The following is a 12,539-nucleotide window of genomic DNA, read 5'->3' as shown; positions in this document are numbered from 1 at the left end:
GTCTGAATTCCTTCCCCTTTTTTCCCCTCTCAAGTGAGATTCTTTTCATGCAAGTGGGGAAAAAAAGTTAAATCAATTTGTACTTCAATACCATGTGGTAAAGTACCTCAGAGACTGAATCTTACTTTACACCATAAAAATGTTATTAATCCTGCACCTTTCTAAAGAGATTATTCTTCTTCCCATGAGACTTTCTTCATTTACAAAGGTTAGCCCACATCTCTACTGATACATTCCAAATACAACGCACAGAGAAATCATTTGAACTCCACTTTCTTGGTTTTTAATATTATCAGTCTGATCCATATTAAACAGGACAGAAATACATGTAATGTTAAAAATCACTCCCAATTTCATTTTTCCTGTAGAAGGGGAATTAATTATTACTTTCATTCAGTCACACCTATGATTCTTTAAGAACAGAATGAGAAGGCTTATTTCAAAAAAGAGACGTTCCAGATTGTATACCTGGTTCACATTAATAGGCTGCAGTTCCAAAAGAAGCATAATTTAACACACATACTACTGGCCATTCTTACAAAACAGCTCTAATTAGGTTTCTTAAGGTAACCAAGAAAGCACACAGACTGTCTCTGTCAGGGACACAATGAGTATATCTTTTCTAACTGGGCTTGACCAACACACATCTTTGTACTCTATAGAAACAAACAAAAAACCACCACTGAACACCCACTAATGTACAATGTTACTAGAAAGACTGACTGACTTTGGCTACTGTAAAATAAAGTGATCAGATGAGATGTAGAATTATACAGGAGAAAGCACACATGCTGAAGACAGTAAGTACAATAGTGTTGATAATAAAGTACTTGCAGAAAATCAAGGTACTTAAAATGGGTTTGTACATCAAATACCTATATAAAGCTGAGAACTTCAACAAGAAATTCTTATATAAACAGTAGACTGAAATTAAAATTGCAGGTGTCCAGTATTGACATGGTGACTCTAAAGACAGAATTGTTTATACTGTGGTTTCACTGCTCTAGCAGCTAATTTCAACCCATAAAAATAACAAAAATACCTTTTTTCGATTTTGCTCCAATCTTCAACTTTGATGGCCAAGCAATCTGTGTATTTGTTTCTTCCATAATCTGTTAAAAAGAAAGAATTTATGAAAAATTAAGTTTTTGTTGTTCTCTTAAAGTCAAATGTTAATTTTTTTCAAAAGATGATGTTTACCATTTGTAAATCTGTTGACTATTATTACTTACAAATAGCACAAGTCATTAACTACTTTTCTAGTTTTCTTGAGACGAATTTTGGTCTGGCAATAGGTGGAGCTGAGTTCTGGTAATTCAAAAGAAAACCAAAAAGAAAGCCAAGACGCTCAACAATTTCCATGAAGTTCAAATGACCACTACTAGCTAAAGCATGCTTTAGGTCCATCTCAGCAAGAATTTCAAATCTTTATCATTCAATAACAAAATATTTCTTTACTTATCTCAAAATGTCTTTTCAGTAAAGCCTATCAAATTTAAATCAAGTCCTTCTGAGTATCCTTAAGTCAACACACATCAGTTTACCTGCGCAGGTTTTGGTGGGATTTTTTTAACCTCCTTTATCTGAAAGCAACTTTTCATCGTAAGCCTATCTAGACTTCGACATGCACACACTCACACTTACACTTTGAAATCCATGTGGTCATTTGGCTCCACGTAGACTCTCATTCTGTTGACGCTTGTATTTTAATAAGTCCACTAACCATAGGTACAGTATACTGAAATTTAATACTGGTGCAGAATCGCAGTGCATCACTAATACGTTTAGTAGTAATATACGAGAAGGAACAGAATGAAACCAAAGACTTCATATATACGAGTTGAAATTCAGTTCTAAGAAATGTTGGGCCTGTCAAAAGAGAAGTTCTTTAGTCTCAGTAATTTTGAGATCTCATCAGTAAGTATGATGGGATCATACCTCTCATCACACTTGAGAGATCAGAGTACCTGATCATCGTAAGATGACTGTATCTCATCATTATGAGGACCTGAAGAAAAAAGAAGGATCTGCCCATATTAGTCCATGACAAGATGCTTGCAGGATGCCAAGAAAATGCATCTATTAAACATATATCATGCTAGGCTGCATCAGACAAGGCTTTTTTTTTTTTTAAATAGAGATGTTGATTATAGAAGGTCCTGATGAATTTTCACCTGGAACAAATTGTCCAGTTCTGCTTGCACATGGACAAGACTTTATACTGCCACAATCAAAAGGGTCCTCACTCCTTTGAAAATTTCAGTAGCTTATTATAAGAGAGATTATGAGTGATCAGTCGCTCAGCTTGACTAATGTCAATTACAAGGGGTCCTAGAATCACAGAACAAGTTTGGAAGAAAGTGACCTCTGGAAGTCATTTAAGTCCAACCTCACACTCAGTGAGGCCAACTGCAAAGTTAGGTCAGGTTGCTGTCAGGGCCTTGCCCATCAAGCTCTCATTACTTCCAAGGAAGGAGATTCTGCAGCCTCTCTCCACACTTATTGCGGTGTGTGACCACTTTTACTAAGAAATTATTTTCTCTTATTTGTTTAATTTTTCCTTTGCTCAACCTTTGGCTGTTGTTACCTGTGCACTTCTAGGAGGAGCCTGACTCAGTATACCTTCTAACCACCCATAGGGTAGCTGAAGACTGCTATTAGATCCCTCTTACCTCACCTGCTGAACAGACTCTGCTTTCAGCTTCTCTTTGTACATCCACTGCTCTAGACCCTTGATCAACCTGGTGATCATCCACTGGAGTCACTCCTGCTTGTCAGGATCTTTCTTGGGCCAAGAGGGACATAACTGGACAAAGTACTCCGCAAGCAGCCGCACAGTAACTGAGCAGACCGGAATAACCACTTCCCTTGATCTGCTGGCTCACGCTGTCTTAGTGAGTCTATGTAAAAATACCGTTGCCAACAAGGGGGATAATAAGTACTAGGGAGATTATTTCATGCATATAATGGTAACAAGTAAACAAGTGCTCACTGTAAACTTAGGCTGTAAATTAGGAAAAAATATAAATCAGAAGAACTGAAAGAATACTTGACTTCTGTAAGTAGGAAAGAAGTAGGAAAGGAAAAGGAGAGAGCTTGTCAAATTGCAACTCTCAGGGTCTGATTCCTCCTGTATCAAGAGTTTTGTTCAATTTCCACAGAAGGACTAAAAAAAAAAAAACTTAATTGTGCTCTTTTAATGATCAATACAAATGAGAATTACTATGCACAAAGAGCAGACACCATCCAAAAAATCAACTCACCAAAACTAGTGGGACTAGGGGGAAATTAAGCAAAGCAGTGTATTTTAGTACTTTTAGTCATCTGCAAGAAGCATAAGCAATAATAAAAAATTCAAATTCCAAAATTACTAATAAAGCCACTTCCAAGGAGAGAATGAATGCATTAAGAAAACAGCTACAATGCCAATAAGTTTTCCCTAATAGTATAATTCAGAACAAAGGCAGACTTCTCTAACAGTTCTTAATTCTTATCTCCTACACCCAAATCCCTAGGATACCACAACAACTTCCAGATTAATACACCATGTGGAAAAACTGGAAGTGTCAGTCAGACTTCATTATGCTATATTTTTGGTTTCAGCAAATATTGGATAATAAGTAACAGCTGAAATAAGACACTTCCAGGAGGGTGAAATTCTATCAGCAACATACACATTTTTCACAATTTTCCAATCCAGATGCAAAAAAGCTATTTCAAAGAATTCACTTGTGTCTGATAGAGGGCTTTGGGCCAGGATTATTCTTAATTATGCAACAGGCAATGAAATACATAGAAAATAGGGAGGCATTCACAAAAAGGAGAAGGGAGATGCTAAAACAAAGAATGGTGCAGGACCGAGTTAAAGAAGATCCAACATAAAAGGAACCACAAGAGTGGAGACAGAAGAGAAGTGAATGAATGTCATTCAAAACAAGTGTTACATTCCATCAGTTCTTTACCCTCTCAATAAAGTTTGAAGATTTCTGTCTTAAAGAAATTAAATCCTCACCATTTCTCATGCTAAACCAAAAATCAAAGCTCACAACTTCAGAGATGCACACATTCTGGGGACGTAGGAGAAAGATGCACATGAGATCTTCAAAGGAAGAGAAGTCTGACTGCCAGCCACTCAGATGTGGCCACCTAATATCCTTAAGCTCTTTGAAGAATGCAATGCTAAAAAATACCACATTAGACCAAAAAGATGACTCAGTTTAGTCAGTACAAAGACAAAGCTTATCTTCTGTCTTAGGCAGTTAAAAAAAAAGTAAGTCTGGATGCATTTAAATGAAGTGCACTTATTGCAGTACAAAAAGGCTCAGAGTATGTGCTGGCTTTCAACTCCAAGCAGTAAACTTTATCATAAATTCCAAGCTGATTGCAATAATCGTATTTTCCACAATTTTGACAACCACATATTATATAGGGGAAAAAATAGTTTTTTGCTGCAGCACTTATTTTCACTGGTGAAAAAGTAATTTATCTTGCCTGTAAAACAATTTGAGAATTTTAACTGCCTAAAAAGGTTTGCAATGGAAAATAGTTTCTAGTTTTATTCGAGAAATCAGGGCTTTCATAGGAACCCTTAAGAGTTTAAACTATCTTGCTTGCTTTTTAAAGCATTTATTGTATTTATTTTATTATTTATGTATTGTATTTATCACAACAGCAGGAGTGTCACAAAGCTGTAGAAAATGAGAAAGTGAGATTTTACTATAGGTGTTAAACTTGAAGGTAAACATGATGTTGAAAACTGCTTGACTACAACTGCATAGCATAGAACTAGAAGTTGATGCAGCAGCGATCTGTTTTATCATGCTAACCCAGGCAGTTTTAAGTGCCAGGATTCCCCCCCCGCCACGCTCCGAAACAAATCTGGAATCATTCCATAAAACCCTCAACTGCATATTACAGTGCAATAGCTTTATTAGTGAAAACTCAGTGTTATGCCACATACCCGAAAGTACTCAGCAGTACTGCTCTCAAATGAACAAAACAGAAAACGGAACTCACTTTGCAAATATGTAGATATATACGTGAATTTTAATTATATAAATACTTCAGCTACAAAACATTCAGAGGAAGTTCAGCCTAGGGATGAGTGAATCAGTTCATGATCATCTAGACTGCAGAGCAGCACCTCTGCTTAGGCTTCCCTTCTTTTCACATAAAATAAGTGACAGGGTTTATACCAATCAGTACTCTCCTCACCTTGAAGGATCAACTGACCAAAAGAAGGAGCAGGCACGACTGGCAGCAAGACTTAATCACATAGCAAATAATCTCACACTGCTGCTTCTCAAAATGCGGGAAACCCTAAGAAATAATTTATCTACATCTTCCCTTCCTCTCCTTTCCCCAAGAGAAACTGTGGTGTTTACGTAGTCAAAATATGTAAGCTATTCTCAGTGGAGAACATACAGAAGATGACACAAGATACTGAAAGACACCAAGAAAACAAATAAGACTGTGCCCTGACCCTGAAAAAACTGGCTCTAGTTGCAAATCATTGGGACTTCATGAAAAAATCTCTAGCTGTAAGGCAGCTGGAGGAAAAGCTTTTGGCTTCTTTGTATTCCAGCTTGAAAAAAAAAAAGTATAGTTTAAGCACTTCGGGGAGTTTTTACATTAAGATAGTAAGAAGTTATTTTTCCTTATGTTGTAATCTTTGTTAGCTGATTTTGGATGGCAACTGGAATGTCCTAAATGCAAAAAAACAACCAAAACTCCCCAAAAGCCCACATGCATTTCAGAATTCAAAGTAAGTATTTTACAGGCAGCAGATGAAAAAAGAACAACCTATCAGACAGGCCTTTCTTCATTTAAAATAAGCACATTAAATGACAGTAGTATTCTTTATAGTTAGTGTTGTTACGAAGTTATCTATTTGTGATCTTCCCACCTTTGGGATTTGTGCATCTTGGCCATTTCTGCCTGAGTTCTTATTCATGGTGAAAGGAAAAAAAGAGTAAGAGAGGAACCTGCATCTGCCAGTGGGTTTCTGCCATTAGTTTTCTCAACTTTAGCTCAATGAGCTCATTCTAACTGAAACGACAAAAGTAACTCTCAAAGCTGCATGCATAGTGCCAAAAAAAGCCAGTTTACTATTTCATCAATGGAAAAACCCTCTTTCAGTGTGAGGAATTAGCCTCCTCAATTTAACCTTGCTTAATACAACATAAGATATATACACCATGTTTGCATGTACTTTAACATCTACGTTTGCTCATTGTCTAAAACCTTGTAAACACATTTAAATTATATTTTTAGAATTGATACATGCTTATCTTACTCTATTTAAGTTGTTTGGTGGTTTTTTTTTTAAATACACCATACTAGGTTTTGTAGATACCCTGAATTTTTCATGCTATTAAAAACCCTAGAAAGCAATGAAATTGTATGTACACATATTTATCTGTCCATGTCATGAACAGCTGAGTTTGTGTTCAAAGAGTTTTCTAGGTTTTCCTCTGTGCAGGCTAAAACCAAACAGAAACACCCAGGTTTAGAAGAACATCAATGGCACTAGACATTTAAACATCTGCAGTACTGCAACAGTATCTTATTTTCAACTATCAAACAATGCAAATCCTCAGAGAGCACCTAACTACTCTGCTACTTGGATTATTTCAGAGACTACGCTCCATTTCTTGTAAGCAGACTGCAAATCCTGTCCGAGCACCTGGTGACAAACACTCAAAGCTGAACGTATCGCATGAAGTATTTTAGCTTAAAAACCCCCTACAACACTCCAATAAAATCCAGAATACATTGTAAGCAAGGCCCTAAAATTTCAGTAAGCAGAGATAATTCAAGCACCAAGAAATAAGTTTCAAAAATCCTTTCCCTAACAGGGGGAACTACCTGTAGCATTCTCAAGGCTGGAGGCAAAGTTACTTCTTACAAGAGCTGACTGTAAAAGTGGTTGGAGCAGACCATTTAGGTAAATAATACGAAAGAAAACTAAGCTGAATAACTACAGATGATCACGTCCATGCAAATAACAGTCATTATTGTCTGTGAGGCAGAATAAGACGCAGAGGTGGATGAGAAGCAGGGGAAGGGACCAAGGAATATTCTTCTAACTTAAATAACCCTTCTAAAAGTGATCCAGTTCCCCCTGGGGTATTGGGGCAGGTCTTTCTCCTTCAGCAAGTTAAATGACAAAGCAAAAAATGGACTCTATAGGGAAAAATAACATCATCCTTCCAGATCTTGGTTTTTACTCAGAAGCTGCTTCTGTGTGCAGATGAAAAAAAATTACCACAAAGTGTATAATCAAGACAGGGCCCAAATTACATTCTGAATTATCGAGTCACTCTTCATTTCATTCTCGACCCTGTGTTTACACATCTCAGAGGGAGAATTCTTGGTATACAATCATCTTTCAGCAGGACAAAAGAGTATGATCAAATAAGATGCAATTTTTCCATGCAGTACAAAGTTTAAAACTGAAAAAAAATTATGCAGTGCTAATGTAATAAGTCTAGGGAAAAAGCAAATGGGGAAAGAGGGGGAAAACCACTATGAATTAGCAAAAGAACAAAAAGACACTGAAGTATGAGACAAAATATACATGGCTGAGCTGCATCAGTAGCCTTCCTCCCCCCCAAAAAAATAACTGCAAGGATCAAGCTCTCCAACAGGCAGATAGCAGGGAGGGATTGGAAATGCACAATAGAGACTGTTCACTTATACTCCATGAGCACGCCTCGGAGCGGTGAGTGTAAGGGCACCTCTAGAGAATCATCATTGGCAACGTGACCATCTGGAACTTCAGAGCCAATTGCATCTGCAAGTTCAAGATGGCTCCTAATCTCCATTTTAACAAATCATCAATAAATATCCCCTTTTCCACTGACATAAGAGAAGAATTATAAAGAGCTTGGAGCCTGAAACAACCTCCAACATGTATTACTAAGAAGCAAGTGCTTCCCAGTGTAAATGTGTACAGTTAAAAATTGCTGCAGAGGAGAAAATCCCATGTGTGAGGCTGGGACGAGGACAGGGAAGGACAGAGAGGATTAGAAAACGTATTACTTATACAATTTCTATTATCATGACCTTTATATAAGTAGATGTTTGCTAATCTTGTTTTGAAGTTGAATCTCCATCAGGTTAAAGAAAACACAGCAATTCTTTATGGATTACCAGAGACTGATAAATTTATGGAGGATAACTCGTACCCAAGGCCTGTTTCATACACAGTTGCTGAAGGAAAGGTGACTGATTGTTTTTGCTACATCACTGTATCCATCCCCATTTTTAACGGGACTGTTTTCTGGAAACCATTTTTCCTCGATCCTCAGGAAAATTTGTTCCATCAATTTTACAGAAGACAAAGATGAAAGTTACTGTGCAAGACAAAAAAAATGAAATCCAGGAATATCAATAGTAAGAGAAAAGTAGTACCACAGTAACAGCCTTTCAAAACTTGAATAATGTTTCTCCATAAACACAGAGTATTAATGGGAAGACAGTTTTACTGTCATAAAAACTAACGCCCTTTCTGCAGAGCCAAAACAGTCAAACAGTTGCTGTTGTGGGTGCAGAAAGCAAGCCAAGCGTTCTGTTGATATTGTACTAAGCTCTGCAGGTAGAAATAAAAAATTCCTGCTATCAACACCCACACCGACTTCTCCCAGCACAACTGATTCTCGAACCCTATCGCATATCTTTTTGCTCTTCTACAGGTATATTTTAACTGCTTAATTATTCACAGGGAGCATACTTTTTAAAGGATAAAATAGAAAATACTTAAGCCATGAGGTTAAATCACAACGCTGGTTGAATTACCTTAAGATGAAATAACTGCAAAAGCTTTGTAAGTAGGGTTTTGAATGATAAAGTGAGCTTTAAAAACAAAGGCTGTAACAAGTAAGACACTTTTTTTTAAGCATCAAAATCACTCCAAAGCCAGGTTCATTACAAAAAGGAGACTAAGACATGATGGAACTTTACCGTCATCCATTATCCGATACAGATTTATAAGCATTTGTTTTTCCAAATATTACCTAAAACATTCTTCAGGATACAAAATTAATTCAATGGTTAACTGAAAATGCTAGGAGACATTGAGTGGTCTGATCACATTTATCTTACCACAAGATAAACATCATCCTCATTTTGTGACTGTTAATTTTCCTCTGCACCTAGCATACACCTTAAATAGTGAAATTGGTTAATATAAAACTGACATGTAGTACTATCTTAATCTCAACAACATCTCTAAATGCATTCTGAATACAGCTTTGAGAACGATAACGAAAGCTGGGGCTTTGCACAGAATATTTATAAGTTTAAAGTGCTAGTTGATCAGCAATTTTATTTTAGTTTTGACAACAAAAACATTTTTCTTTTTAAAGACAACACACACACACACAAGACAAGTTCAACATAAACGCAGTCACAGTTTTGACATAAAATGTGCTTGCAATTAACAAGGCAAGAGTATCAGGGCAAAGGGCTTAGTGATCCCATTTACTAACTCTCTCCCAAAAAAGCCAAAAATCAGTATTGCAGATTTCACTCGTTAAAAATTTTTTTAACATTCAAATGAGCATTTCATTTTAGAAAATGAAACCATTACGTGTACAATCTAATTCAGTATTAACCAAATGGTGACAGATGACAATTTTAAAATCAGACCTCAGGATGTCCAGTAAAAACACACACACACACACACAGATTTGGCCAGTCTGTGAACATTTTGTTTTACCTTCATAAAATGTTCATCTTGCACCTTCTCCTTTTGAAGAAGTTGTAGTAAAGTTAGTGTGGCCCCCTCAGTATGTATGCATTTAGAGCAGTATAAACAAGTTTGCTCTTATAGTTTATTTGAAATATGGAATATAATTTGCATGAAAATTAAATATATATTTATTTCTACATAAGCAGGAAAAGACCTGAGCTGAAGGGTCACAATAGACAAGTAAAATTCTACATGGGCCGATACTTATTTCTTCTTCTTCTAATGACAAAGTGGTGAAGCAGCAGTATCCGAGAGGATGACTAATCCCTGAACATGAGTTTTGGCTGCAAGAACAGAGTGATGGGTGTAGCTGGAACCAGGAGAAGTATTATATTTAATGGTTTATTGGTTTTTTTCGGCTGGGGGGGGGGGGGGGGGTGGAGAGGAGAAAGCAGGGGAAGAACAAGGATGGGAAGGTTGAACAAGACACAAAAAGGAATGGGGTAAAGTTACTCAGGAACTGTGAATTTAGCCTCCAGAACTGGTGAGGCCAGAGTAGGCGCTTGAGATGCCAGAGCCAGAACACATCAATGGTACACCATCAAGGACTACTGGGTTTGGTGAGGAAATACAGGGCGTGTAAGAAGTTACAAAAGAAGAGATGACAAAACTTAGCCCAAAGCTTGGTACAAATACGTAGCTCTTGCTAATCTGGCCTACATTTGGGCTATAGCTGTAGATTCCTATCCCAAGCCCTGTTGTGGGTTCCCCCCCCTCAGGTGGTCTACATATGGAATTCAAAACTAGAATTCACTGTTTATATTACAACTACTGCTGTAAAAAGAAGGCAGTACAGCACATCCCACTCTACTGTCTTACTGCTACCTTTCTGCAGGGAAGGGTGAGGGGCTATTTCTGAGCAGGAGGGGTTGCAGATAGCCCCAAGGCACCCACTCACTCCAGACTAAAACACCATTTCGAGTCTGGAGTTTGTGCTCCTGCTTGGCAGAAAAAACATCTCCTATGCTGAGTGACAGTACAGTGAGAATTAAAACTATAAGACATAGAAAACCCTTTAATGTTAGTTCTTAGTTTAGGTTGCTGATACGAATAAATTTACACGTAAGTGTAAACTACTTAAAAATACACAACACCACAATGCACAGGGAGGACAAGGATCCAGCTCCAGTTGTGTAAGGTCCTGTCCAGGAAGAAGCATTATGAAAAAAGCGCCTTCCCAAGTGCAAGGACAAAAGTGCATGTGTCTTGTAGGGCGGGGGTACCCGATTTCCCTATTTTATATTCCAACTGTCAGAAACCCCAAACACATTTTTAGGAAAGTATTTGTATGTGACTACTTGGCTGGTCCTTCTCCCCTAACTTTACCTGTCTTTGAAAAGCGTAATATTTAAATTATTTTAGAAACTATTATATGGGATAACCTGTATGGATAAGGTTCAGTACTGCCATAGATGCTTTTTTCATTCTTCCACTACAAGTAATTTGTTTTAATACTGCAGGAATTCGATCCTTACATACTAATTTGTCCATCTTTGTTAAAATGATTTTTATTTTAGGTTAACTTTATTGAATGCCAAAATAACTTTAGCCAAAAAATTAAAGTGCTTCTGAATTTCCCAACTAATCTAGGTTCAGGTATAAAAAGGCGACAGCAGGAAAACATGCCTGTTTCCCATCTGCGTACTTCTAAATAGCTTCATGTCAAACTAAGCAAAATACTAACATGCTTTCCTCCAACTTCTCATGACCAATAATTTTGTGGTCTGCATGTACAGACTTTGAGACTTGCACAAAGAAGCAAGCAGGCTGTTTGTTGTCAAGGACTATATCCCAGCTAGGATTAACTCTAAACAAACTTACCATCTTCATCAGGTCGTCACAGCTATTCCTAATGACTTTATCAAGAATTGAGGCAAACGTGTAGGATGAAGAGGTACTGAAGCTAGAATTAGGACAACAACATAGGCAATGTATTCATTCATAGTTTTGACCAATGGGTATCAACCAATAATACTTAAAAAAGCTAATTAACAGATTGTATGTAAAGGTAATAAAGGCAGCAGTGTAAACAACATCAGCTTTACAACTCAAACTTTTGAGCTATAAATAGAAGCTCTAAATCAGTAAAGAGAATTGGGGAAAGCTGCCTGTGTGGATATGGCTTTGGAATTTATATTGTTCCCTTTTCCATTAAAGGATTTTTAGCTTAGAAGGGAAGAGAACATTGCATGCGTGCACACACACACACTGCATCTTTTTTAACATTTACTTTACTTGAAATGAACTAGGAAAGATCATTCTCAAAACAAAGGGTCTTGTTTAAGCGAGTATTGCAGCATTGTTGCTGCATCCAAAAACTGCACTAAGTGAACCTTCTGCAACAATAACATTTACAGAACTTTGTACTTAATTTATAATTACAGCCAATAAAGTTAAGTGAGAAAACTCTATCGATCAAATGCCCTTACCTATGGAGAAACATCAAATTCCTTCCTTTACTTGATTTGAATGTTTTTGTTCACTCTCAATGGAAATATTAATCAAAGGTCACAGGTAATTCCATCATTTTTTTTTAAATAAAAGTAAGTATAGTCAAAAATGTAAAGGGATTATCTAAGCATGCAAAAAAAAAAAGCTGTAAATGTATCTGTGCATACAGCATTAATGAATTCTACACGAGTTATAGGAAAAAAGGGCAAATTTATCTCAGAAAAAAACATTACTTAACAATGAAGCCCCCACAGCACATCACTGGAAATACCAATATGCAGCCAACTCTCCTCTCTAAAAGAAGTAGCAGCAAATTTCCTCCCTACAAATCAGG

General features: G+C 36.9%; 1 protein-coding gene across 2 annotated transcripts in view; it reads right to left on the bottom strand.

Moving 5' to 3' along the window:
* The window catches only part of BICC1 (BicC family RNA binding protein 1), a 112,418-nt gene that overhangs the window by 55,863 nt on the left and 44,016 nt on the right, over positions 1 to 12,539 (bottom strand). The window contains exon 3 of one of the 2 annotated variants that reach the window (XM_054832286.1): positions 1,043 to 1,112. In XM_054832286.1, the coding sequence (XP_054688261.1) occupies positions 1,043 to 1,112 (70 nt within the window). Of the gene's footprint in view, positions 1 to 1,042; positions 1,113 to 12,539 lie in introns of those variants that run through there. The other variant, XM_054832287.1, reaches the window with a different exon arrangement.

This window comes from Grus americana, chromosome 7 (assembly GCF_028858705.1).
Source record: "Grus americana isolate bGruAme1 chromosome 7, bGruAme1.mat, whole genome shotgun sequence".
NCBI lineage: Eukaryota > Metazoa > Chordata > Aves > Gruiformes > Gruidae > Grus > Grus americana.
Note: the sequence above shows the minus strand (reverse complement) of the source record. Positions and strands in the feature narration are given on the sequence as shown.